We start from the raw sequence: 27,897 nt of genomic DNA on the forward strand, positions 1-27,897 counted from the left end.
TCATACAGTTCCGATAACAGTTGGGCAATAAAGCCTGTTTTACTGAAAGGATAATTAAGTCACAGAAACATCTTACCTATAAAAACGGGCTGAAAACTGGTTGTTGCCTGACATCTTATCTGCAGAGCTTTCTCTTGTCATTAAGCTAACCTGTTGTCACGTTACAGAATATTCACAAACATTTTAACTGTTGAGTGCCAATGTGTTGGCAATATCATACCAAGGAGTTTTGTGCATTGTAGAGGCTTTAGATTAGCCTGTAGAGATGGAAACCAGACCCGAGAGGTAGAGAAATTAAGGGACAAGGGAGCACCGATTCAGAAAAAAGGAAGAAAGAGAGTACAATCTGAAGGAAAGATAGATTGAGAAGGCCAGGCCGTGATGGAAATAACAGGTTCTAAAGTGAAGTTGAAAGGGCATGGGGGAGAGGTTTACATAGGGATGGGCGGAACTGGAAACAACCTAGCTATTCCTGAAGTCATTTCAGATATTATATACTTGTCTTACTGTGTGCTTAATTATAGGTGGTTTCAGTAGTGTAGGGCCTTCAATGCTCATTGTGACAGTGACGGCATACGGTATTCTCTGCAATCCGACAACTATGCATGGTTTAGCTGTAACATTTGACTTTCTAGCAAATGGGTCTGTTATAGATAAAGTTAGAAAGAAGCCACTGTGTTTTATCTTCATTGGTTGTTTCCATTGTAGAAGCTATGTTTGGTTTCTTCTTTTTCATCAATCTTTGTCAAACGTGCTCTCTGTGGGAGATATCCCAGTGCAGAGAAATCATTCTGCATTTACTAAGGGGTTTTAAATGAGAAACAGGATAGGTGAAAAGACCTCTTGTTCAAATATTACTCTATTTTCCTAAAATTTGCCTTAGGTACAAGATTTTAATGCCAGGTTATTAAGGTTCTCTTATTCTAAGGTTGGTGTGTGGCTCTTTTGTGGTTGTTTTTTTTAAAAAGCACAATAAAATATTTTCCAGTTCTGGAGCAAGAGTAACAATAGTGTCTGAATAAATGTAATACTGCTCTTTTCTTTTCACATACAACATTTAAAAGGCCTCGTATGCAGAATCTGTTCAATGATTTTGCATCCTATTGTGTTCATGTTAGAAGCACTGTTCTTTTACTACTATGCTGTATTTTGGAAGTCAGGGATTACAGTTTGTTTCATCTTTTCCACCTCCCACATGTGAGGTCAAGAGGGAAGGCTGCAGCCTTCCCTTTCTTGCTGTGGTTACTCCATTGGAAACTGCCAAGTAGATAGTAAGGGGCTGGCAGTAATCCTCAATTCATCCCTGAGATGGTATACTTTAGCATTTGCTATACTTTCACAATAAATATGAAATGTGGCCTATAGGGTAAAATTATGGAAGATAGAAGAGACACTGCAAAAATTCCTCTAAAGGGAGAGATGTCTGAGCGCATGTAGTTTGCATATAAAAGATGATTCACATAGACTCTTCTCACCTTCTGTACTTCCCTAAATTCCATACTTCATTGGCATTTTAAGAGAGACATTGTCAGAGCTATGAAAAGTCCCCTGGTGAATTTATTTTTGTACTTTGAATAGTGCAGCATAGCTAAAGTACACTGAGAAGCAGCTTACAGTGCACATTTAGTTCTGAGTGTTAACAGCGCTGGTAAATGTTTGACCGAAGTGAAATCTGGTTTGTGTAAGTAAACATTTCCCTGCTTTGCAGACAGAAAGGGCCTTGAATCAAGATAGGTTATCTGAATGGTTATATACATTTTAAAAAATGCATTGCTTGTTTAGGATACTACTTTTCGAATAGGCTAAGCTCCAGCTGAGTGAGCCTCCTTGTGTAGGAAAGGATAAAAAGTTTGACTTTCCAGCTTAGCTACTTGTTGCTGTCTCCTTTTTAGAAACAAAAAGTCTCAAAGCAAAAAGAGGGGTAGTGGAACTTGCAAAGCACTGAAACCCCTCTTTTGACTCCATACTTGAAGTCAGGGGTAGAACAGCTGGGTTTAGTTTTTGGCAAAAATGGCTTTATGAGCTAAATGGAGAGGGCTGGAAGGCATAATTAAACCCACAGGCTGAATGCACCCCTCCCTTGGATTAGAACCTTTTAAACAGGAGCACCCCACATACTGAATTCATTGCCTAGGAAGGCCCGTCTCGCCCCTAAGCTGCCCTCTTTTAGGATATATACCAGGCATAGGCAAACTTCGGCCCTCCAGATGCTTGGGACTACAATTCCCATCACCCCTAGCTAACAGGACCAGTGGTCAGGGATGATGGGAATTGTAGTCCCAAACATCTGGCGGGCCGGAGTTTGCCTATGCCTGATATATACTAATAGCAAACTCATTATTCACTTGTAGCTCCTTTATATAGCCTTCATATTTTCCGTGTAGAAAACATCAGAAAGCTTGGAGGAACCCCAAGATCTGCAGAAGTACAAAAAAAAAGGTTGGGGAACAAGCGGCCCTTTGTGTGCCTTCTCCACAAGAGGTCCAGAGGGTGGCAACACGAGAACAGGCCTCTGCAGTGGCTTTCCATTTGTGGAATGCTCTCCCCAGGGAGACTCACCTAGCACCTTCATTACATATCTTTAGGTGCCAGATGAAAACATTCCTCTCGCCCCAGGCCTTCCGTAGAGTTGGGTCTTCTGTAGCGAAGTTATGACTCCTTATTGGTGTCAGCTGTGCTTCTGGTCGATTGGGCATCACTAATAGCGCTCCCCCAGATGATTTCAGTGTTTAACTTGGGACATATGGGGTAAAGTGGCTTTTCTGAGCCCAAGTTGTTCAGGCCTTTGTATGCTAGTACAAGAAGCTTTAACCTGGCTGACCCAATAGTGGAAAGGAAACCAGTGTAGGTCTTTCAACACTGGTGCCATGTGCTGGCAATACGGTAATCTGTTTCCATCATCGGTCTAGCTGCAGGATTCTGCACTAGCTGAAGCTTCTGGGCCGTGCATGCAGACTTAATTTCAACTATTTCAAATGGTATTGATTTATTCTGTGTGTTTTGGTATTATGTGTTATGCTTTGTAAAAGCATTGCTGGGAAGCAAGGTAGAAGTATCGTTACTATATACATTCTTATTCCGGTCAAGTTATTTTCATCCTCTTTGGGTTTTCCTCTGTATTGCAATTCTTGTCAAAGGGGAAGAATTCAGGTGCCTTTTGCTTCTTTACTTCTCCCAAAGGCTTCTTGTTTTATTTCCTCCGTCACACTTCAAAAATGAAGTTCACCCACGCATCCAGAATGCCAAAACCTCTGAGGATGGAGGTGGATGGATTTAGTTTCAGAACTTCGCTAGGTATTAGAAATAATGAGGAAAATGTGTATATAAATAAATATAATGAATAATGAGCAAACTGGGAAGGTAATCCAGAAATAAACCTTCCCGCAAACATAATGGTAGGTTTCATTGTTTGAAACGAAGAACTAACTAAAATAAAATGTGCTTCTTCTATTCATTTCCACCCACATGCAGTCTAGTTCCTCCTATGAAAGAGGAACTCTATGAAGTGGATTGCTGCTTTTGCAAACTAATTTTCTATTTAAAATGCTACTGCCTCTCACTTTAGGCTTAGACAGTGTATTGCAGATTTCTCCGGTTCAGCACTCTTTGGTTACAGGCTTGGATAGTTTTCTCTCTGTTGCTCAGCTTTGACATCTTCCAGTAGAAATACAGAGTATTTCCTTAAATCAGGACTCAGCCATGTGCAGTTGGTAGATTTAAATGGCAGTATGGCACATCTTTCAGTCTGAACGTTTATGGTGGGGCAGACTGCTTCTATCCTATCCTTCACTAACATAAGATGTAGTTGGTAGAGCATGAGACCTTAATTTCAGGGTTGTGGGTTCAAATCCCACATTGGGCAAAATATTCCTCCATTGCAGGAGGTTGGCCTAGGTGACCCTCGTGGTCCCTTCCAGCTCTACAATTCTATGATTCTAACGTGCACAGCTTTAAAAGTGGTTTAGATATATCTGTGGAGCATAAGATTAGCCATTATGACGGCAGACTGCTTCCTGTATCAGAGGCAATATGTTCCTGAATACCAGTTGCTGAAAGAAGATGGGAGACAGGTGAAAAACCATCAGAGAGGTCACGTGACCTTCCTAGAGGGCTTTAAAAGCGCTTTCTGCACCAAGCTTTCCTGCTATGGAGACCTTTTTGAGCTCTCTACCTTGCTTACCAGCCTTTTGGAAGATTTGTGAGGGCTCTGGAAGAGCCTGCAAGGTTCCTGCGATTTCACCTGCTCAGCTTGGCAGCATCGGACAGGTAGAAATGGTCATGCAGGAGAGCGGTTTTTTTTGGGGGGGGGGTCCCTCTGACTTTGCGTGCAGATCCCTGTAACGTAAGCCCCTTGCAAGTTTCAGGCCTTCATGTCATGTATTGCCTTCATGTCCTTTGCTTGGACTTCCCAAAGGCATTTGGGAGGAAAGGATGCTGGATTAGATGGGCCTTTGGTCTGATCCAGCAGGCATCTTTTAATGTTCTCAAAGCCTCCAGTCAGTGATCTGCAACATTTTTGTTAGTGGGTTGTCACCACTCATCTGTTCAACTGCGGCTTTGGTTTTGCTCAATTAGTTCACCAAAGCAGCAGTCCACTTTGTATATCAACGGATTAATTGGGATGCACACTCTTTCCTGTTTTTCACCTTAATCAGTGTGTCCGATGCCTAATGCACTCTAAATGCCACAGGTTTGCAGTTGCTTCCATTAATATTACAAGATGTAAACAAAAATGACAATTTTTTTTAATTGCTTCTTTTTTTTCCTTCAAAACAATGCTGGCATTTGCTAATTAAAATGGCTTCTGTAAAATGGAAAAGAGCAAACTGAAATGTGTCCATTAGTGTGAATAATACATATAGTGTTTCGTGTATGAATTATTGTTCCTTTAAAATATTCTGCAGACAGTCGAAGAGATTGAAGGTGTGCTCGGGCGGGACCTGTATCCCAACCTGGCTGAAGAGAGGTCTCGCTGGGAGAAGGAACTCGCGGGCTTGAGGGAAGAGAACGAGAGCCTTACGGCAATGCTGTGCAGCAAGGAGGAGGAGCTAAACAGGACGAAGGCCACCATGAACGCCATCCGGGAGGAACGAGACAGATTGCGCAGAAGGGTGAGGCCAATAACCACTTATGTGCCACACTCCGCTATAGAAACGTTAAGAATATTTTATCAGAATATAAAAGGAGTTGGGAGCAGGCAGGATCCTCGTTTCCAGGCTCCATTTCTCAAGGCATTTACTGTTTTGCTTCCTCATCTGCCGTGTAGTTCTAATGGATTCTTGAATTTCTTCAGTTGCCCAGCCTCATCTGCTCAGCACATTATCATATACAGGTGTTCCCCAGTTTCCGTGTGACTGACTCATGCATGACCACAATTTTAGTTGTGGTTGTCGTTGGGTTTTTTGATAGTATTTTTGGACTGGAGCAACAGAAAGGGGTTTAGAGGCTTTTTAGAGAGTACTGCCCACTTAGGCTCTTTTCACCTATGCACATGGAAGCCCCAAACATAACCCCCACGGAAGGAGGGGTGCACCTGTATAGAGATTTGAATTGGAAAAACTTGATAGAAGGCTTGACCTTTCCTTAAACAACCGAGATACCAAATGATAACACTTTCCGAAAAATTTCAATATGATGTGCTGAAGCATGTGGTGTTGTTGTTGTTGTTGTTAATAATAATAAAATAATAATAATATATACCACCCTTCATCTGAAGATCACAGGGCTGTTTACAGTCTTAAAACACAAGAATATATAAAAAATTAAAAGATTGTCCAATAGCACCTTAGAGACCAACTAAGTTTGTTCTGGGTATAAGCTTTGGTGTGCATGCACACTTCTGAATCTGAAGAAGTGTGAATGCACACCAAAGCTATACCCAGAACAAATTTAGTTGGTCTCTAAAGTGCTACTGGACAATTTTTTAATCTTTAATTTATTTCGACTGCATCAGACCAACACGGCTACCTACATGAAACAAAAATATATAACACAGTAACAAACAAACAAAATAACACCCCCACCCACAGTTTAAAAGGCCATAGATTAGATAATTAGCCAAAGGTCTGGATGAAGAGAAGTGTTTTTGCCAGAAGAGCTTCCCTTTATTGTATCTAAGATGCAATACATAACACGGGAGCTTGTGCATAAACTTGCTAGTAGAAAGATACAGCAGATCTTCATCTGTTTCAACAATATACACAGGGCCACAGGTTCCCCATCCCTTTTCTAGAGTACAGTCATACCTTGGTTTTCAAATAGAATGTGTTCCAGAAGTCCATTCGACTTCTGAAACGTTCGGAAACCAAGGCGCGGCTTCCGATTGCCTTCCAATTGTGCAGGCGCACCAGAAACAATGGTGGAAGCCACATTGGATGTTAGACTTCCAAATAAACGTTAAAAAACCGGAACACTCGCTTCCGGGTTTCAATCGTTCAGGAACCGAAATGTACGAGTACCAAGGTGTTTGAAAACCAAGGTACGACTGTATATTCCAATGCGGAACTCTTCTCTTCCCACTCCCCTTGTGAACACAAGAAGTCTAAAGTGTGTTTTTTTATTATTGTACTAATTTGAGTTAGAAGAAAACCAGTCTTCTCTTACTTTTAATTTGAAGCAGTTGTCATGAATTGGTGACTGAATGGCTCATTTCTGGCTCAACTCCTTGTTGATTGTATGGATTATTGTTGCCCAAGGATCATCAAAAGACTAATTTCTAAAGGCACTTGTGGTTTTTTTCCTGGGCTGTGTTAGACTTTGTCATTCACTATTTTCACACTTGTAGTATTCATTTGCAGAAACCATCTCACTCAAAGCTTCGGTCCAGTACAGTCTAATGTGTGTGTGTTCAGTTACTGAAACATATTGCATGTGTAACCTGCTATGTTGTTTAGTTTGATAACCAGAGCTGCAATGTTTTAAAAGTGTTCTCAAAGCAGTTGTATGAATCTGTGTGGAAGTCTCATCTGCCAGGAATTCTAGCTCTGTGAGGGGTACAGTTCCCAGAATTCTTTGAGGAAAGCCATTCTTATAAGTATGCTTTAAATGTATGTGTGGGTGTGATCTTCATTCCTCCATGTACCCTCCCTTTGCCCCTCACCCTATAACTCTTAAAGCCCCACCCTTTCCCTGCTTGTTCCATTCCATGCTCATCTTCCTGCAGCCCAAAATGAATCTGAATGTTGCAGGTCCCTGTCTGGTCTTGGTTCTGAGACCGTAACTTTTAGGCATCTATATGATGTCTCCAGGGAAGCTGCCTTAATCCATCTGTGTTTGAAGATTTGGCACATTTATGTATCCTTGCATGGAAAAAAAATCACAGATGTTTTGTAGGGTGTTTCCTTTTTTTTTTTTTCATTTCAAGGAAGAGCACTTGTTGGCAGTGGGAATGCATTTTATTATAGTGTTCACTTAAATATATTTACCACTTCTTGGCCAAAGCGTTTAAAGCAGCCCTCTCTTATTCTCCTTCAAAGCTGTGGACAATTTTTTTGCTGTGGATCGTAACACCTATTTGAAAGAGTTTTAATTCAGATCTGTGTCTTTGAGATTTTCTGTTTAGATCCAGCCAAAATGTGGTTTTCAAGGTAGTGAAGATGATATATTGTCTTAAACTGGCCTGTCCAGAAAGGAGATGCATGAACAAATCATCAGTTTCCATCTAGACTTGTGGCAGTCTAATGGCCTTTTGTGCCAGCTGGTGGGAGAGTTAAGGTTCATTACCCAGAGGAAGAGTACACAAGTGTTTTTCTGAGGTTCAGGTGTTTAATTCCTCTACTGTTTATTCCCACCTCCATTCCTTTCTTCCTTGGATGCTTATTAGAGCTTCTTTCTTCTACCCTGTTCTCCAACAGCTGATCTTAATTAGATAAATTAGCTTGGTTATATAGACCTGTCTTCTTACTGACACACAGTTGACACATGATTGACACGCTGCTGGGTATTCTAACCCCGGTGTTGCTGAAAATTAATCACCAGACCAGCAGATTGTCACGGTCAGAAAGCAGGACGTGAGAAATGTGGATGTAGAAGTTACATTTCTGGAAGGGTAGTTTTTGCAAAAACAGCAAAGTTTGCTGGTGCACCTTATATGCTAACAAATTTATTACGCTATAAGATTTCATGGACCACATTCCACTTAATCAGATACTAAGCTAGCCGAGAGGATACACAACTAAAAATGTTTTGAATTGTGACAAGGAAATAACATCAAATCCTGAGTTGTCTTTGCATCAAAGGGATCGGATGTAAGAATCTGCTTTTGTAACTATTTCTTTTTGTGACTATGTTTTCCAAATATCCATGTGTTTTTGATTCCACAGTCATGTTGCAGAAGTCATTGCAGGCCTAATAAGAAAGGATTACGATGTTGAAAGGAATGCAAGTTAGTTTATAGCTATGGATATCTTCAGAGAACTGTGGGTAACCTAAAGGAATAATATTTTTCTACAAAACTACTAAATGTGTGGGAGCGTTGAACTCCCCCCCCCCCTTTTTTTTTTTTTTTGCAGCTGGTCATTGTAGCTCAGGACGACTTTTCATCCCAAGTGAGCCACACACCGAATTAAATCTCCATATCGTAAATTAAAGTGTTTGCAATATATTCAATATAATTTAATATACACAGTTAATAGAGCTAATTAAATATATATAATTGCACAATTAACGTATTTTATATTTTTAATTATTAAACAAATTTAATACGCAAGCAGATGTATATGTCCAGACAGTTGTTAACATTAAACTAAATAAACAAGTTTATTTTATAAGCATTAACAAGTTTATGGTTTCAGATAATTTTTCTTGTCAGTTTCTTAATCTTAGTTTCTTTACTGACCTATACCTTCCTAATACCTTCTAACTGATTATCCCAGCTGTTTAACTGATTCCTCTTAACAGATTCTCTCACTCTCTCACATCAAACTAGCCCAACCCACAGACTTATCCTCCCTCTCCCTTCTCTAACTCCAGACAGACTTCTTAACAACTCTAACTCTAACTCCTCCCCTTGGGTTCCTATAGGTTGGTCATTTTACAATTAACCCTTTCCTTATGAACCCAGTATGATGCCACACACCTAGGAGGGCAAACGCCACAGTCGTTGTTTATAATCATTGATAAACTTTTCCCCATGGGTGTGTCTAACGCCCACAACTTATGGCAATGAATGGCTTAAAATAAAACATTGGCCCGACTGTGCTTTTGTTCTTTTTCCCACCCCACATCTGTTCACCTCTCTCTAAGAGTATGGTAGGATCTTCTTGGGCCTGCAAAAGAAACTGCTTTGTAACCAAAGAGGAGTATCTTCTTCCCTTCAGTGTTGAACATTAAAATATGAAGGGACAATTCCAGATCGGTAATCACAGAATTAATCATTACTTCTACCTTTACCCTTCTTTTGGGTTATTGGAAAATAGTGAAGTCCTGTGCTGTGAACTGTATGCTAATTTGGTGAACAGTGGGTTTATTTCCCCTGAGAGGAGTCTGTTTATTACAGATGTCCATGTCAGCCACACTATGTAATGGTGAGCACCAGGGAGTTTATCAGCATCTGTAATGCAGTCAATAGCTGCCACACAAATAAATGTTTTCTTTGACCTACTAAATATTTTATATATGCATCCGTGAACCAAGAGTCACTTTACATTATTTCCCCAGAGGGTGAGGAAAGGAGTCCTTGCAAAAAAAAAAAAAAATTAGTTTTTTGTTTGTTTGTTTTACACACACTAAATTGGGTAGATAAAAGTAGTTGGAGCCGAGCAAATCAATAGGGCTGTTGCTTTAGCCCAGTGTCTGTAATCAAACAAAGTGCTCTCAATGGGGTTTCAGAGCCTTGTTAGAGGTTTAATTAAATTAGATATTTAATGCATTCAGTTAACAGATTGTGCTGCTTTGCAGTGCAATAACTAAGAAATGACATGTGTATGGATTTTTATCCCTTGCAGGTCATTAGTAAATGAGGTAATTACTTACTTCTGTGGGGTGTCCATAATGTAGTGTTACCTCTGTGCAAAATAGCCATCGACAAAGAGAGTACCCTGAATACTGGAGTTGTTTGTGACCTGTAGAAACAGCTTCTACCAAAATATGCATCTTTGTTTTTGGGCAAACATGTGGACTGCTTATTTCCAGGAAAGCAATAACATGTACAATGCTGTATAGGGCAACTCTGTCTGTAGGGAGATCTAGTTTCTCTGTAAGCTCAATGCAAAATCTAGGAGCGCAAGTAAGCTGAATGGTAATATTGCCTGGCCAAAGACTAGAAATGTTCTCCTCTCCTTGCGCTTCAGTCTGCCATGTTGGGTGTGTGTTTGTTTGTTTAAATGCATGCCATCCAGTGACTGGTCCTCTTTCTCTACTTTGGAATGACCTTAGATAAATAATCTTGAAAATTCATGTAAACCAAAGAAGAGTCAGACTGAAAGCATGCAGACCAATATAATAGTTGATTATAACTCAGTTAAACACCAGTAGGAGGCAAAGTATTTGTTTTATCAAGGAAAATAAAATCTCTTAGTTCTTCGTGGGAAACCCCTAAAAATTATTTAAACAGAGCTGAATAAGTGAAATTATAGACTGACTCTTTTTCCTTTGAGCTTCTTGCCAGGAGGAAGAAAACACTTGCACTAGCTTAACAGCCTAAAGTGGTTCCATCTTAGTTGCAAGTTGGACTATTTTCCTTAACAAGAGTCACTTTGACAGTTAGATAGTAAGGTAAAGGTAAAAGGTAAAGGACCCCTGAACAGTTAAGTCCACAGAACACCATGACGAAAACCAGAGCGCACGGAAACACTTTACCTTCCCACCACAGCTTTACCTATTTGTCTACTTGCACTGGTGTGATTTCGAACTGTTAGGTTGGCAGGAGCTGGGACAGAGCAACAGGAGCTCACCTTGTCGCAGGGATTCGAACCACCGACCTTCTGATCAGCAAGCCCAAGAGCTCAGTGGTTTAGACCACAGCACCACCCACGTCCAGTTAGATATTATTGGTCTGTACACTGGGCGGTCATTGCAGATACAGATGTGACTTAAGTCTGCAAACAAAACAGATGGGCCAACAAAGAGATATCAAATTAATAGTAACAATAATACTGGAGATTGTGTGCACGTTTCCCCCAAATATTACATTGTGAACAGTCTAACATTTGACTGCAGTTTTTATTTATTTGTTTATTGTCTGCCCTTCACCCTAAGGTTTACCATTGGGAGTAGGACTATACAATTATTAACATGGCCTAAGGGGATTATATAATATATGCAGTGCTTTTTTTCTGGGGGGACACAGGGGGACGCATACCCCTAAACATTTTGTGTATCTAAGTTTGGTCTCATTGAGGGGCAGTATTTCAATATGAGTAGGAAAATGAGAATACCCCAAAACATTTTTTAAGGAAAAAAGCACTGAATATATGTAAGGTAAAGGTAAAGGACCCCTGGACGGTTAAGTCCAGTCAAAGGCGACTATGGGGTGCGGCGCTCATCTCGCTTTCAGGCCGAGGAAGCCGATGTTTGTCCACAGACAGCTTTCCGGGTCATGTGGCCAGAGCGCATGGAAACGCCATTTACCTTCCCATCGCAGTGGTACCTATTTATCTACTTGCACTGGTGTGCTTTCGAACTGCTAGGTTGGCAGAAGCGGTTATATGTATAATATAATATTATATGTATAATATAGCCACAGAATAGATAAATAAGACTAAATAGCTAATGTGTCTCACCTATAAAAGACCTCTGAATGCTTTTTAAATAATACGTTAGCTCCTAAAAGTTAGCTCTGACATGACAAATCTCCTTAGGAAGCCTAATATATAGTATTAGGTCAGGAATGGCTCTGTGCTCTGGGCTCCCATGAATCTTGCAGCAAAAGTCAGGATGAGGCTAAGCATATTTTTCTTACCAATCTTTACAGTGGTGCCTCGCAAGACGAAAATAATCCGTTCCGCGAGTCTCTTCGTCTAGCGGTTTCTTCGTCTTGCGAAGCAAGCCCATTGACGGCTTAGCGGATTAGCGCTATTAGCGGTTTAGCGGCTTAGCGGATAAGCGGCTTAGCGGCTTAGAAAAAGGGGGGGGGGACCCGCAGAAACTCGCAAGACATTTTCGTCTTACGAAGCAAGCCCATAGGAAATTCGTTTTGCGAAGCACCTCCAAAACGGAAAACTCTTTCGTCTAGCGAGTTTTCCGTCTTGCAGGGCATTCGTCTTGCGGGGCACCACTGTACTATCACCGTACAGACATGCTGCTTAAGGGAACAATGTTCAACTGGCCGTTCCTCTGTTCTCATCATGCATGAAAACTTGTGTCGCTGGTTTGTTTTTTTTAACCAATCTAGATGTTTTCTAGGCTCTTTGAAAATGTTTCATTTTCACCTTTATTGTAAAGCTGAGTGTAAAAGGCATTACAACACAGACTTGCTCAGAATTCAAGCCTAACCACCTTCTGGAAGTTTTAAGACCTGGTTATTTGGGTTGCTTTTGGGGGGGCTCTGAGTTAAGCTGCAAAGAATGGTTGGGAGAGAATTTTTGCTAGTGAATTCATGTTCTTAGTTGGATTTTATTTGCTTTGTGTGTGTAACTTAGTTACCTCTAGAAATGCATATAAGCAATTGGCAAAGGAATTCTATTTCTAAGTGGCATTCTAATTGTAAATCATAGAGGCAAAGCACATCAAATATCAAATGTACAACAAAATAAACCAGCCTTAGTTTTTAAACTGGCCTTTTAAACTTTTTTAGACTTATAGTACATTGGTGGTTATATGGTTTGCTATGAGAAGGCTGAAGTGCGCAATATCTGCAAGCCACTCATAATTCCTAAGAGGCTGTGTTGAAATCTAGCCTCTCTGAGGAGGGATTAAAAACATGTGTCTATATACAGAGTCATACTGAATTCTAAAGTAAAATTGACCAGAAATGTAGCGAGGGGAATGTGCAAAGTAAACAATAGTAGGTAACTTTTTCCGCCTTATGAACATTGTCACGGCTCGTTTTGGAACTACAGGTCCTCCTCATGCTGAGCATAACTGAGGCATTATAAATTGAGAACGAGACAGGCTCAAGTGACTCTGGCCTAGTATAATTGTGATAGAACACGAGAGCTATATTCTTCCAGGCAACTCATCCATGAAGCATGTATCCCATGTGAATAAATCAATCCTGGGAAGTGTATTGACTTTGAATTAGAGAGCGCTACTTTCATTTCTTAAGATACACCGAAGGTATCGCAGCCGTTCAATAATACTATAATAATAATACGGGTCAAGAAACCTTAAAATTAGTGTTCAGATCCCGACTGTCACTTTATTAAAAAGTGGAGTGAGAACTAGCAGTAACTACATTTCTCTTTAATTAAGATACAACCCAAGAGGCTTAGATTTCTCGGCTAATTTTTGCATGGTAATTATAGCCATTGCTAGCTTATTGCTGAAATTGCTGATTAAAAATTACTTTAGTAAGCGTAGCTAACAATTTCATTAGAAATCAACTTTAAGAGTTCTAGTCAAGTTTGTGTCTTCTACGTATTTACTTAGAAACTGTAGAATACCTGATGTTTAGCATATAGTTTTTCAGCTGCATACCTAAACACTGAAAATCATATGAATTTAAGAGTCATATTTTACATTATATTTAGATACAATTTACCATGTTATACTTTTGGATCACCTTGGTGGGATGTGGGGGTCACAACATTTAAGTGATGGACACTCCTTCATTGGAGATTTTTAAGCAGAGGTTGGATGACCATTTGTCATGGACACTTTAGTTGAGATTCCTGCGTTGCAAGGGATTGCCGTTCTCTGCCCAGGGAGATGGTTTGTGTCTGTAATTAAATAGCATATTTTTTTAAAAAAAGACAGCAAACCATAAATGCATCCTGCCATAGTCTTAGATGGAAGGACCTATTTCAGCTCTATGCTCGCCGAGGCAATGCTAAGTATAGTACAACACAAACCCTACTAGTGACCCAGATGACAGCGCCTTTTTATGCCACTGCGATTTGCTTGGTTGGGCTTTGGTGAATCTCATTGGAGAAAGAATTCCATGGTGGCAACCATAGGCAGCAGTGTGGAGTGTTTCTCTGTGTTTAACCTGATGAACAGTTAAGAATGACCTGGAAGTGTTCTCAGGCCTGAGCACTTGCTTGGCAAACCTCATGTTGTCACCAGGAGGAGCGCACAGGTTTGACAGTTGGGCGGGGTGTGTGTGTGTGTGTGTGCACATGGGTGTCCTGATAGTATGAACCAGTGGTTCCCTACATAGCCTGTATGCACAACTGCTGCAAATTGTGCAATCATGGCAGCCCCATGAGAGGGTTCCATGTGGAAGTCCCAGTTCATTTAATCAGTTCCTTCATGTGATACCTACGAAGAATCATGTAGGTGTTACCAATACTCCAAAATGGGCCTAAGCCATCTCCAAGGTTGCTGTGAATAAGACATACCCTCCTTAGAGGTGCGCACGTGGCAGGTTGCTAATGCCAGAACTACCATATTTTTTGCTCTATAAGACGCACATTTTCCCTTCCAAAAATTACGGGGAAATGTGTGTGCGTCTTATGGAGCAAATGCAGGCTCCTTGGCTTCAGCTATAGCAATGTGAAGCCCCTGAAGCGCAGTGGGAGCGCTCCCGCCGCGCTCCGGAGGCTTCATGTTGCTTTCGCTGAAGCCTGGAGAGCAAGACTCGCCTGGCTTCAGTGAAAGGAACCCAAAGCCTCCGGAGCGCAGTGGGAACTCCTGCCGCGCTCCGGAGGCTTCGGGTTGCCTTCACTGAAGCCTCTAGAGTGCGGAGAAATGGAAGGGGCTCCGTTTCTCCTGCCGCTTCACTGAAGGGGCACTGTGCAGAGAGGGGGAGATTTTTTTTTCTCTTGTTCTCCCCCTCTAAAACAAGGTGCGTCCTATGGTCAGGTGAGTCCTATAGAGCGAAAAATACGGTGAGTAAGAATCCTGTGTTTGTGGCTGTCTAGTCTTAAGATCTCCCATTTTTCTTTATTCTGTTCTTTTGCAAGCCCATAAACGGGGTAATCTCTTTACCATGTCCTCCTTTTGTCCGCAAACATTTTTCTCCTCAAATTCTTCTTTAGATTTGATGGATTATTAGATCTGCAAAACACTCCCTCCATTCATTCCCCAGCTACCTTTTCTTGGCATGGAAAATGCAAACTGCCTTAAAAAAAGAAGTTCTTAGCAGCAACATAAATTTATGCGGAGAGAAATCATTTCTCTTTTCTCCAGCCCTGCAGCCAGACTTATGCTCTGCTTTCCTCCTCTTGCTTCCTCCCTGTAGGCTTTTTAACCCTCCCTTGCAGTGGCATTCCTCTTTGAATTGTGCCATGCTCCCTACTCTGCCCTCCTTTAACCTACACGGCTCCTCAACCTTCCTTCGCAGTAGGTTTCTTTTTTCCCCCAGCCTTGAAGTTCTGAACTGAAGAAACCGCTTGCAAATGGTTTTAACAAATGGTGCGCTAAACCAGTGGGTTCCCCACCTACAAGTGGACCCCCTCAAATCTCCTGTCTGCATAGTTCAGAGCTGTACTGTTGGCCTTGTTTCCCACCACCACTTGTTCTTGCTATGTTCCACTCTTTTATTTAATGTATCAGAATGTGTACTCACTTTTCTGAGCCAGCAAGCTACTTCCTGAACCACCACCGACTTGCCTTATGTATATGATCTGCTGTCATTTCATTTCTTCCATTTCATCTCTCTTGGATTTTGGCTTAGATTTGCGTGTGAACAAGGTCACAGTCAGGCTCCTGCTGAGACAGATAGAAAGTTTGCCGCTGGCTTGGCCTCACAGAGGTGACACAGCCTCCAGAGCCTCAGGGGAGGTGTTCTTTGTGCTCCTCAGGGAGATCTGCTTTGCCTTCTTCAGCTCCTTACTCTCTACCCTGGCCTGCAATACCTCTCTCTTGCCTCCCTAATCACTTCCACTTTCTCACCAACACATTGGGCCAGCTGCAGTGACATTTGCTGCTTTAGATCCATGAGTTCCCTCTCTTTCTCCTTCCTCTCCCAGCCCCAGTGAGGAACAACAGTGAGAGCCAGTGTGGTGTAGTGGTTAAGAGTGGTAGGCCCGTAATCTGGGGAACCGGGTTCACGTCTCCACTCCTCCACATGTAGCTGCTGGGTGACCTTGGGCCAGTCACACTTCTTTGAAGTCTCTCAGCCCCACTCACCTCACAGAGTGTTTGTTGTAGGGGAGGAAGGGACAAGAGATTGTTAGCCGCTTTGAGTCTCCTTCGGGTAGTGATAAAGCAGGATATCAAATCCAAACTCTTCTTCTTCTTCAAACAACAGTACTCCCAGGAGGTAAAGGTAAGGGACGCAGGTGGTGCTGTTGTCTAAACCACTGAGCATCTTGGGCTTGCCGATCAGAAGTTGGCGGTTCAAATCCCCGCAATGGGATGAGCTCCCGTTGCTCTGTCCCAGCTCCTGCCAACCTAGCAGTTTGAAAGCACGCAAGTGCAAGTAGATAAATAGGTACCACTCCGGCAGGAAGGTAAACGGCTTTTCCGTGCACTCTGGTTTCCGTCACGGTATTCCATTGTGCCAGAAGCAGTTAAGTCATGCTGGCCACATGACCTGGAAAGCTGTCTGTGGACAAACGCTGGCTCCCTCGGCCTGAAAGCGAGATGAGTGCCACAACCCCATAGTCACCTTTGGCTGGACTTAACCGTCCAGGGGTCCTTTACCTTACTCCCTGCACTATGGGTGGAATTCAGCATCATGCTGTGTATGAAAGATGTTCTATCTGTGCAAGCATTGCAGCCAAGGGTGCCAATTGGAATAAAATATTGGGGGTGCCCAGGTAACCTCCGCCCTGCATAACTGGTCACAAAACATGGTACATGCACACCATTTGAATAGCAATCCCCAATGACTTCGGAGGTGCCTGCCCCCTTCAAATAATGTATTGGAGCAGCGCGAAGACCTTGGCCCCCTAAAAGCTGGCTCCTATGGTTGCACGTTTCCAGGTGGAGTGATCCTCCTCTCCTCGCCCCTATATTCTGGGAGGTATCACAACCCCTGCAGAGCCCTTTTTGGGGGCACAGGAAGGGGGTGGGGGGAAACCCTGTTTTGCAAGTGGAAGTCCTTGTGCAGGGGCTTCCAATGGCGGGGTTCGTTAAGCGAATTCCGCCCTATACTGTAGTTTTATTATTTGCTTAGATTACAATTTTTAAACTTTCTTGAAAAAGGATTTTCCACCCTAAGTGTGGTTTGAATATTACTCATATATTTTTCTTTCCGTTATAAATGTTGTTTTATGGTGTATAATTATGGCTAGCAGTCACTGCTTGATAAGTTGTTAGTGGCTTTTAACTTAGCATTGAAATTTTAACAAGCTTCCCTCCCCCACTCTGGCCACCCCAAATATATCCAGATTACCATATGTGTGTGTGCATGTACAAATGAAGATCAGAATATTGAGGATTTCAGTTAAAATGATAGGCCATCAATACAGAAATCAAAACTAATGGACCATACTAAGACCAGCAGCCTGTTTAAAATAACAGAAAGGAGAAAAACTCAACCAAACCAGAAGCTCAGCAAAACCATGTTTTTGACAACATAAAGGTAAAGGGACCCCTGACCATTAGGTCCAGTCGTGACTGACTCTGGGGTTGCGGCGCTCATCTCGCTTATTGGCCGAGGGAGCCGGCGTACAGCTTCCGGGTCATGTGGCCAGCATGACAAAGCCGCTTCTGGCGAACCAGAGCAGCGCACGGAAACGCCGTTTACCTTCCCGCCGGAGTGGTACCTATTTATCTACTTGCACTTTGACGTGCTTTCAAACTGCTAGTTTGGTAGGAGCAGGGACCGAGCAACGGGAGCTCACCCCATCACGGGGATTCGAACCGCCAACCTTCTGATCGGCAAGCCCTATCTGTGGTTTAACCCACAGCACCCCCCGCGTCCCTTTTGACAACATACCAAAACACAAATCAAAAGGGGGCCAATCAAGACTCCTGGATGCCACCCCTGAAAATACCCAGGCTAGCACACTAACCATTCAGTACTCCAGTGGTAACAGAGCGTGAAGCAATACTTCTGATGCTTCCAGTGGAGCATCAGAGTCATAAGACAGAAGGTAGTCCTTCCGAAATCCTGGTCTCAAACCACATACCAAAGCTTGCTTTGCGAAGGACCAGAACTCTCTGGCCGAGCACAAGTTTTGCAAGTTGACAGGGCTGGCTTCCACTTTCCAGCCGTGAAATCTCCAGGTCAGACTGGGGGAAAACACCTTTCTGAAAGAGCCCCTAATAGTAGCAAAGAAGAGGGCTGCAACATCTTTAACAGTTGTGCAGAGGAGGGAATTTCAGCTGGTGTGATGTGAACAAGTTGCACATGACACTAAGCATGCGTGCATTTTTATCCATGTGCTTAGCACCAACTACAGTGGTACCTCAGGTTACAAACACCTCGGGTTACAAACTCTGCTAACCCAGAAGTAGTACCTCGGGTTACAAACTTTGCCCCAGGATGAGGACGGAAATTGCGTGCCGGCGGCAGTTGGAAGCCCCATTAGCGAAAGCACGCATCAGGTTAAGAACGGTTTTGGGTTAAGAACGGACCTCCAGAACGAATTAAGTTCATAACCTGAAGTACCACTGTAATGGTTTTTCAAGAAAAAAAGCAGCTGCATGAAGGTCTGGTCTAGATTGAAACTGTGGGGAGCAGGTTTCCTTCACATGACATTTTCCTACCGCAAATCATGTTATTTCCCTTGAAGGTGTTGCTATACTGCAAACAGCAGCTCTGGGTGGGAATTGAAACCAGGAGGAATAATTTTGGGTTAAGCCCCCTTTGTACCCATCATTCTCCCAGTCTGGGTCAGAGTCTATGAAGCTGGAAGAAGGGAAGGAAGGAATAGTGCTAAGCATCCTTTTTAAATATGGGTACTTAGTGTAACACATAGCTCAAATATTAGTATCATCTTTTCGGAGTAGAGCTAAGTATCCTGTCCTTCATGAGCTGCCAAGTTATGTATATATGTAACAACTCATTTTTACTTAAGTTCCTCTGGGTTTAGGGACTATAGCTCACTGCACTTCTTTATTCTGTCCACTGCTATAATCGGAAGGGATATTTATGTGTTTCAATAAACAGTTTGACTTTCAAGGAAATTTCCCCTTCAGACTGCATGTTTATTTCCTTTCTTCTTCTTTTATTTTCTATGTTAGTGATGCAGGAAAAATGAGCTCTTGATTTCCCTTGTGGCCCAAGTTGCTGTGCTGAAGAAGGCCATTTGTTTCTTTAAGTATTTGTCCGGGGCAAAGCTTATAATCTTGCATCAAAAAATGTCATTTGCAAGCTTTCCCCCCCCCTCCTTTTCTAGTCCTAAAGCCATTTTGCGGTCAGGCCTGCTTTATTTTAATACCTTTTTATTTTTTTTAATTGTATATAATAAGAGCAATGCAGTTGTTCAGCAACTTTGGGGGTATTGAGTTACTGATTTGTTGGGTACCCTATTCTAATTTGCTGTGTTTGTAGCATTTATCTGCTCTGCAGTGCTGCATTTCAACTATAGCTTCTGAAGTATAAATAAATTATTTACACTTCAATCACTTTGGGTTTTTAATGCAATGAGGTCATCCTAGGATGTTTCTCTACAAATAATTATTTCAAATTGCTTTATTATATGCAGACCATTAGCTCAGTATCCTGTAACACAGATTCATAGAGCCAGTTCAAATTATCTTTCCCGACTTCTTAAACCATAAATTCAGGGACCAGCATCATGCTTGCTTCCCTTTCACCTTACTCCTCCTCACTTCATGCACCATCTTCAGTGCTCAATTCCTGGCATGTGTTAAGCCACAATTCCCTGTTCTATCTGAACCAGGAAACTGGTTTAATCGTGGTGAATAAACCAGGATTATAAGGCAGGAGCTTATTATGAGAGGTGGGGAGGAACATTCAATCCTGACATTTGCCTCCAGATGGATAAATCATGGTTTATGAAGCTGGGGAAAATAGTCTGAATCAGCTCACAGATGGAAATTTGGGGTGCCAATTTATCCTAGTAGCTGAGAAGAACCTTCCAATTTACTTCTCGGCGTTTGCGCTAAATTGGTTAGATTTATTATTGTTTTGAGCTTTGTTGTGTAGGCATTTCTGGGAATGGGTTGCCTGCCTATGTATGTATGTACTTCGATATGATGAAATCAAGCACAGTATGTTTGCTTTTTTAATAACTTACTTGCATCTTAGATTTTGTTAACTCTTTTGTGAATGAATAGCCAACAGTGACTGGCACAGTGGGGTGGCACCACGCTGCGGCTCCCTCCCCATCCTTGCCTCTGCTCTACCCTAGTGCAGCACTACCTACTGCCAGGAGGATAGTAGCATGGCACCTCATCAGTAGCTCCTGAAATCAGTTTCTCTTCTCCTTCCCACCAGCCCTGCATGCTGACATTGGCTCCTCCAGTCAGACTTTTCTTGACTCAGAATTATTCCTCCCCCCCAGTTGACCAGTGTAGTGAGGATCCATTCGCTTGTCACATTCTGGGGAGAAGTCTCTAATCTGTATGATGCCCTGATTTTCTTCGCAGGCACCTCCTTCTCTCGCGCACGACAAGAGAAGAGGATGAGCGAACTGGGCTGTACTGTGTTTTTTTAAGCTCATTATCGTCCCAATCATTTGATCTGGTCTGGAAGTAAATTACTGTTTTGGGGTCAGATGATCATGGATGTAACACATTCAAATGTGGAACTGCGTGGTTCATTTATAATGTCTTCCTGCATTGGAGCAGAACTTTGTGTGCATGTGAGCATCTTACGGGTTTGAGGGATCTCTGTAGCGTGCATTGGAGTTTGCAAGCACCGAGATTGATTTAGTAGCTAGTTTGACACACATGGAACCATTTTGGAAATGGGAAACAGAGCGAACTCTAAGCTAGAAGTGCACATTATGTGAGAACTGAAACTTCTTAACTGCCACCTGTTAATCCCAGTGAGGCTGATAGTGCTAGAGAGCCAGTGTGGTGTAATGGTTAAGAGCGGTGGACTCGTAATCTGGTGAGCTGGGTTCGCTTCCCCACTCCTCCACATTCAGCTGCTGGGTGACCTTGGGCTCAGCCTCACTCACCTCACAGAGTGTTTGTTGTGGGGGAGGAAGGGAAAGGAGATTATTAGCCGCTTTGAGACTCCTTAAGGGGAGTGAAAGGCGCGATATCAAGTCCAAACTCCTCCTCTTCGTCTTCTTCCTTGCATTTAGCATTCATTTTGCTAAATTGAATGCATAAATCAATTTCTGAGAACTCTGGCCGTAATTCCAGAGGCACACCTATGGATTCTACGTGGTTCATTAGTCTCCCCTCCCCACCATGTCTTACTGCCAGGTCGTTTTTGCAATGATGCAGTGTGGATGGGAGGAATATCCTGAAATGGTTTGTGGTCTGGAAGAAATCTTCAGCTGAAATAAATTCATATAAAATAATTCATACATCCGCAGCTTTTATGTATATCTAAATAAGGCTAATTCTTTTGGCACATACCTGTATATTTGCTTATACATAATATGTGCCTAAGTCCATGTCATTTTACTCATCTGAAGTCTGGGGACATAACAGTTGTGGGATCCAGTACAATTATTCCTCCCCTTTCACCACTGCAACTTTCATCAAGAGTTAACTATTCATCTTGCTCAGTAGCATATAAGAAGTGAACAAGACAACAATGGATCCACCGCTTTCCCCCCCATATGCGTTGTTTGTGTTTCTTCCAGTGGTGTTCATTGAATCTGACCTCAAACTAAAGGTATTCATGTGGCCAGAAAGACAGATTTCTCTCAGTAAATATGTCCATGCTTCATAAAACTTGATAGTACTAGAAACTGCCTTGTCGCAGCCGAAGAACCAATGTGTCAGGTGGTGGTGTGGTTGCTTGAGAGCAAACAGGCAAGACTCCCACCGGTCTTTTCCAGACTTTATTATCTGTACAAACTATCTTACAGTGCAGAGCGTCTCAAGTCCATGTCTGCTCAGTCGCTAGCAGAATCTGGGAGTGGGCGGTCCTTATACCTTCCCCAGCATAACAGTCATGTGACCCCCATCCTTCTCCTCCTCTCTCTGTGCGCAAACCTCCCTACTGCACAACGTGGGCACTGGCAAAGGGGGACTTGCCTCCCCTCCCCTTTGCTCAGGCTTGGTGTTGAGGCTCTCCTTAGCATCTTCTGATCCTTGCGCCCCTTCCCCACTGGAGGCCGGGCTTCCTTCCTCGCCAGAGGAAGAACTGCTTCGCAAGATCTTTGGAGGCTCCCTTTAACACAACTGCTCTTCGACCTCTCGCCTCTGAGCTGATGGCAATTCCCTGACACAATGGAAAAGGTTTTGCTTTCGAACTTTTTCAAGCTTTTCTTCCTTTAACAAATAAATCAATAACCCCAGGCTAAAGCAGAGTTTGCCTGCTGCAGCCAGGACTGCTCAACAGACCAAGTGCAAAGGAAAACAAATGACTTTGTCTTAATATTGTGTGTTCTTCCAGGTTCGAGAACTGCAGACCCGTTTACAAAGTGTCCAGGCAACTGGCCCATCAAGTCCCGGACGCCTTACTCCTGCCAACCGTCCCATTAACCCTAGCACTGGAGAACTGAGCACCAGCAGCAGCAGTAATGACATCCCCATTGCCAAGGTGAGTCCTTGTACATTGTCACAGTGCCTCTCATTATCTGGGAGACGCAGCCTTTGCTGTGCGCAGCTGCTGTGCAGGCGTGCAATTAACTGGGAAGCATGAGCCAGAGCGCTAGGGGAATTTACAAGGATCCTAAGTGAGTCTGAAAACTCGAGCTGCAGGGAGAGATAAGTGCTAAGGATTTTAAGCCTCTGTTAGTCACAACACACATGCCAGTTTACATTAATCAACTTAACATACAATTTCTGGATGTGTGAAGAAGGGGGAGGGATTTGCATAGCTGTGCAAAAGCTACATACGACACCTAATATTTGCGGTGGGGTTTTTTCCCCCCGTTTCTAGATAGCTGAACGAGTAAAGCTCTCAAAGACAAGATCGGAATCTTCAACATCTGACCGTCCTGTCCTGGGATCTGAAATCAGCAGCATAGGGGTGAGTGTTAATGATCACATAGGATTTATGCTCATGTCGTGAACTGCCTTGCGATCTTTGGATGAAGGGTGGTATAAAAATTGAAATAATATATATTTAAAATAATATTCTTTTAAGGGAAACAAAAATGGTCCCTGTACTCACCATGAAGTTGTTACAATAAGTGCCACACTTTTAATATCTGGGGGGGGGGGCGGTTTGCTGGTACTGAGTATCCCCACAAAAAAACATAAATGCTACAAACATATAATCCTTCCATAAGGATTTGTATATATTGTACATAGCCTTACATTAGATGGTGATATATAAATAATCTTATAAAGAAAATCTGATCAAGAAGTGCCCATTAGCATTAGACCAAAGGCCTGTCTACTTCAGCATAATGCACTCACAATGACCAACCCTCGTGTAGGACATGATTGCAACGGTGTGCTGTCTACTTGTGCTCATAAGCAACTAGTATGCTGGAGGTAATACATCGTGATTGTGACTATAGGCACTGAGAGCCTTATCGTCATGAATTTGTCTATACCCCTTTGAAAACCATCCAAGTTGGTGGCTACATCTCTTGTGTTGGCAAATCCCATAGTTTTAGGTGCTGTATGAAGTCTGTCCTGAAATGTCCAACATTCGGCCTTATTGAATGACCCTGGGTTCTAGTATGATAAGAGAGGAAGAAAACTACTCTTATAGGGGTGTTTGGATGCACCTTTTTAAGCTCTAATATCCTTTTAAGGTGTCGCGACCAGAATTGTATACAGTAGTCCAAGCTCATTTGCACCATCAGCTTGTATAGCGGCCTTATTATATCAGAAGTTTTATTTCTGACCCTTTTCCTAATGATCTCCAATACGGAATGTTTGTTTTTCACAGCTTCTGCATACTGGCTTGACATTTTCATTCACCTGTGTGCCTTATCCCCAAGCTCTTTCCTCATCAGTCAGTCCCAGTTCAGAACCTCTTCTCTCCCTCCCTCCCTCCCTCCCTCCCTCCCTCTCTCTCTCTCTCTTGCCCCAATCTGCTTTGCTTTACCCTTGCTTACACTGAATTCCATTTGCTTTTTAAATGCCCAGTTTACTGAGATACCTTTGGAACTCCTAGCAGTCAATTTTGTTTTAAACATCCTGAGCAAATGGGTGCCATCAGCAAACTTGGAAACCTCACCCCGCCCCCAACAGCAGGTCATTTGTGAACAAGTTAGAAAGTCCAGTTCTCAGTACTGGTCCTTGGGGAACCCCACTTCTTGCACCCCTCAATTGTGTAAACTTTCGGTTTATTCGTGTACAGTCATACCCTGGAAGTTGAACAGAATCTGTTCCGGAAGTCCGATGGACTTCCAAAATGTTCAAAAACCAAAGCATGGCTTCTGATTGGCTGCAGGAAGCTCCAATAAGTAATTTTATGAAGAAAATCTGAGCAAGAAGTGCCCATTTGACTTCCAAAAATCGTTCAAAAACCAGAGCACTCACTTGCGGCTTTTGATTGTTTGGGAGCCGAAATGTACGAATTCCAAGGCGTTCGGCAGCCAAGGTAAAACTATATTCTGCTTCCTGTTCTTTAACAGTGATTTTAAATTATGTAGATTAAGAAAGCCTATCTATATTCACATGATACAATTCTGTTTTCGAGAGGAAAGAGATCAGAACTTATTTTCATGTTGCAGCATAAGGGTATCTTGTTATTGTACCATGTGCATGGAATATGCAAAGCCATGCATTTGGTTTCTGTGGCAGAAGTCCATAACCAGCTTTTACAGCTGGAGATTATATTATTAAGGAGACTCAGCATGAATTTGTGGGGAGGGAGCTGTATTTTTGCAGTTCTAATACAACCCAACAGCAACCCTATGGATAAAGATAAAATCCCACTCACATAAATAATTCTACCCACATCAGAAGGATATCATGCAATAACTGAAAATTAAGATGATTTACAACCTAAGCTTGATGCCAGAGAATAATTCTGATCTCTTGCAGAGTACTTCAGTGTAAAACATTCATAACTGCATTATTGTTCCAACTGTCTATTATTTGTTTGTGAAGCAGCAAAATCTCTAGTCCTCATCTTTATGGGTTTTGTTTGATGCTTGGACAACATTATTATAAGGAAGTGCACTAGAAAGAGGATCACACTAGAAAGAAGATTGTATCCAGCAAAGCTTTACTTGGTATCCGAAGACTAATTATTTTATAATTTACCTGGTTGTTGATTCTGTTTTAATGTCAGGATTATTTTTCATTTTGTTGTGCTTTGTAAGCCACCTCAGGTTTGATTTTATTACAGAAAAGCAAAACATAAGCATTCACATATAGAGGAAATTGGAACCCTCTTGACTTACTATTACTAGTATGATTCCTGTTAGTAGTTTGGTTTTTCAGTTTTATCAAGCTGATGACCATTAGCAGCTAAGAAAGTTCACAGCCACACCTTTTTTTCATTCTGCTTTCTCTGTAATTATTATCTCAGAGTCACAGACAGGAAAGCAATCTATTTTTTCTGCTGCAACTCCCTTATTGTTGTTGTTGTTTAGTCGTGTCTGACTCTTTGTGACCCCATGGACCAGAGCACGCCAGGCACTTCTGTCTTCTGCTGCCTCCCGCAGTTTGGTCAGACTCATGCTGGTAGCTTCGAGAACACTGTCCAACCATCTCGTCCTCTGTCATCCCCTTCTCCTTGTGCCCTCCATCTTTCCCAACATCAGGGTCTTTTCCAGGGAGTCTTCTCTTCTCATGAGGTGGCCAAAGTATTGGAGTCTCAGCTTCAGGATAGCTACGAACTACACTGATGCAAAAACTCAAAAAGGTTCCTTGAAAGTAGCAATTCATGAATGGTGGTTCATAATTTCACACGATTCTGCAAAGCAACTTCAGAAGGTTATACAGTGGTACCTTGGGTTACAGACCTTTCAGGTTACAGATGCTTCAGGTTACAGACTCTGCTAACCCAGAAATAGTACCTTGGGTTAAGAACTTTGCTTCAGGATGAGAACAGAAATCGTTTGGCGACAGCAGCAGCAGGAGGCCCCAATAGCTAAAGTGGTACCCCAGGTTAAGAACAGTTTCAGGTTAAGAACGGATCTCCAGAACGAATTAAGTTCTTAACCCGAGGTACCACTGTAGATGTGGCGGAAAATAACAGCAGTTAACTGACACCTGTGCAGATGTGGACCACATAATGGCAGAGGAAGAATCCGAAGGCAAAGTAAACAGTTCACTGTGATCTGACACAAATGAGGACAGCAATATATTCGGACAGTCCCCTCCCCAAATCTCCTGTTTATTTCAGGAGAGATTGGTTAGGGAAGAACTTCTAAGAGCTTTTAGGTTCTTCAATCTGAACTTTTGTGACACAATTTAAATGAGCAATTTAATACTTACTCTCTTGCAAATGAGCAGATGTCCCATTTCTTTTTAAGTACCTGGTGGATATAATGGGTGATAACCATTCCTGGTCATGCTTAGTTGACCCATGAAAATCAAGTAGAGTCAAGTTACTCAAGTGGACTCAAGTTCTTTACATCTATAAATCTCAATGGATCTACTCTGGAACTGACTTAGTTGAATAGCTCAGTGTGCACCCTTTCTGAGGCCTCCTGATGCATGTTGAACAGTCTATACAATATCTGCTGTTCTAGAATAGGAATGTAATGTAAAACACTTCGTGATTTTCCTAATGAAGAGCAGTCTATTGCTGAAATTTATTAATTAACTAATGAGAATCAGGTGACCCCCTTATACCTTTTCCTGTTCTCTTGTGATTAGCTCTTTCCCTTGTCGCCCTTGTCTTGTTCGTTACAGAATTTGCATCCCGATCCCAAGGAGTGATTCTCAGGCCTAAGAGTGAAGCCTTAATGTCTGTGGCAGAGCCACACTTCCACTTCCATTGCTTGTTAGCTCCTTTGCTGTGACTTTTAAAGAAATAAATCCCACAAATATTTCAATTACTAGAAAAAGTCAGTCCCACATGGATATTAAAGAAGGCTCGAAGTCTCCCTTTTCTGGACTGCTTCATTTGCTACAGTACCCAGCATCTGTATTGCTTTGTGGATATTTTAATGTGACAAGAGATTCCCATTTGATGGCTCTGGGATGCTGTAAGGGACTTTGCTTTAGCCACATGCCAATTGAGGAGTGATGCAGGCATGGTTGGGCTGCGTACACTAGTACACAACTGGCATATTACAGTATTTAGTAAACCAAGGTTTATGGCTTAGTGTCATTTATTTATTAAATTTCTATGCCGCCCTTCATCCAGTGTGTTTGTTTTTTCCTGTTTATTTTAAGTCCCTGCTGCCTCCCAACCTCAAGATGATGATGTTACTACTATTACAACTACTTTTTACAGGTGATAAATCTGTGAAATACAACATGCATGGAGTTCACTAACTGTTTTCCATAAATACCCCATTTCATTGCAGGTTTCTAGTAGTGTAGCAGAACACTTAGCCCACTCTCTTCAAGACTGTTCCAACATCCAAGAAATTTTCCAGACCCTCTACTCGCATGGATCTGCTATCTCTGAAAGCAAAATCCGAGAATTTGAAGTGGAAACTGAGCGGTTAAACAGGTAAAGTTTACATATATATACAGAGTTCTGTTTTGCTTTGAGTGGATTTCCCCTTTAATTTTATTTCAGAAATTGGGAAATTCAGCTGGGTCATGGAGTCTTGCCTGCATAGGAAAACTAGTGACCAATGTGAATAAAGTATCAAATAAGATTAGCTTACCAGGGCAACTATACATCAACACTTTGGAACCTGCCTTTCAGAGCACGACTCTTTTCAGTAGCCAGTTCCTGTGTATTACATATTCATAGAAAATATTTTGCATATGTATGTA

The 27,897-nt window shown here is 42.2% G+C and overlaps 1 protein-coding gene across 4 annotated transcripts in view; it reads left to right on the forward strand.

The window, feature by feature from the left end:
* MCC (MCC regulator of WNT signaling pathway) overlaps positions 1-27,897 on the forward strand; it is a 198,068-nt gene that overhangs the window by 144,937 nt on the left and 25,234 nt on the right. For all 4 annotated transcript variants that reach the window (XM_081880360.1, XM_081880361.1, XM_081880362.1 and 1 more), the window contains 4 exons: positions 4,905-5,111; positions 22,481-22,627; positions 22,970-23,059; positions 27,477-27,625. In XM_081880360.1, coding sequence (XP_081736486.1) covers positions 4,905-5,111; positions 22,481-22,627; positions 22,970-23,059; positions 27,477-27,625 — 593 coding nt within the window. The remainder of the gene's footprint in view (positions 1-4,904; positions 5,112-22,480; positions 22,628-22,969; positions 23,060-27,476; positions 27,626-27,897) is intronic.

The sequence above is a fragment of the Podarcis erhardii genome (genome assembly GCF_964252035.2).
Source record: "Podarcis erhardii genome assembly, chromosome: 11".
Classification (NCBI taxonomy): Eukaryota; Metazoa; Chordata; class Lepidosauria; order Squamata; family Lacertidae; genus Podarcis; species Podarcis erhardii.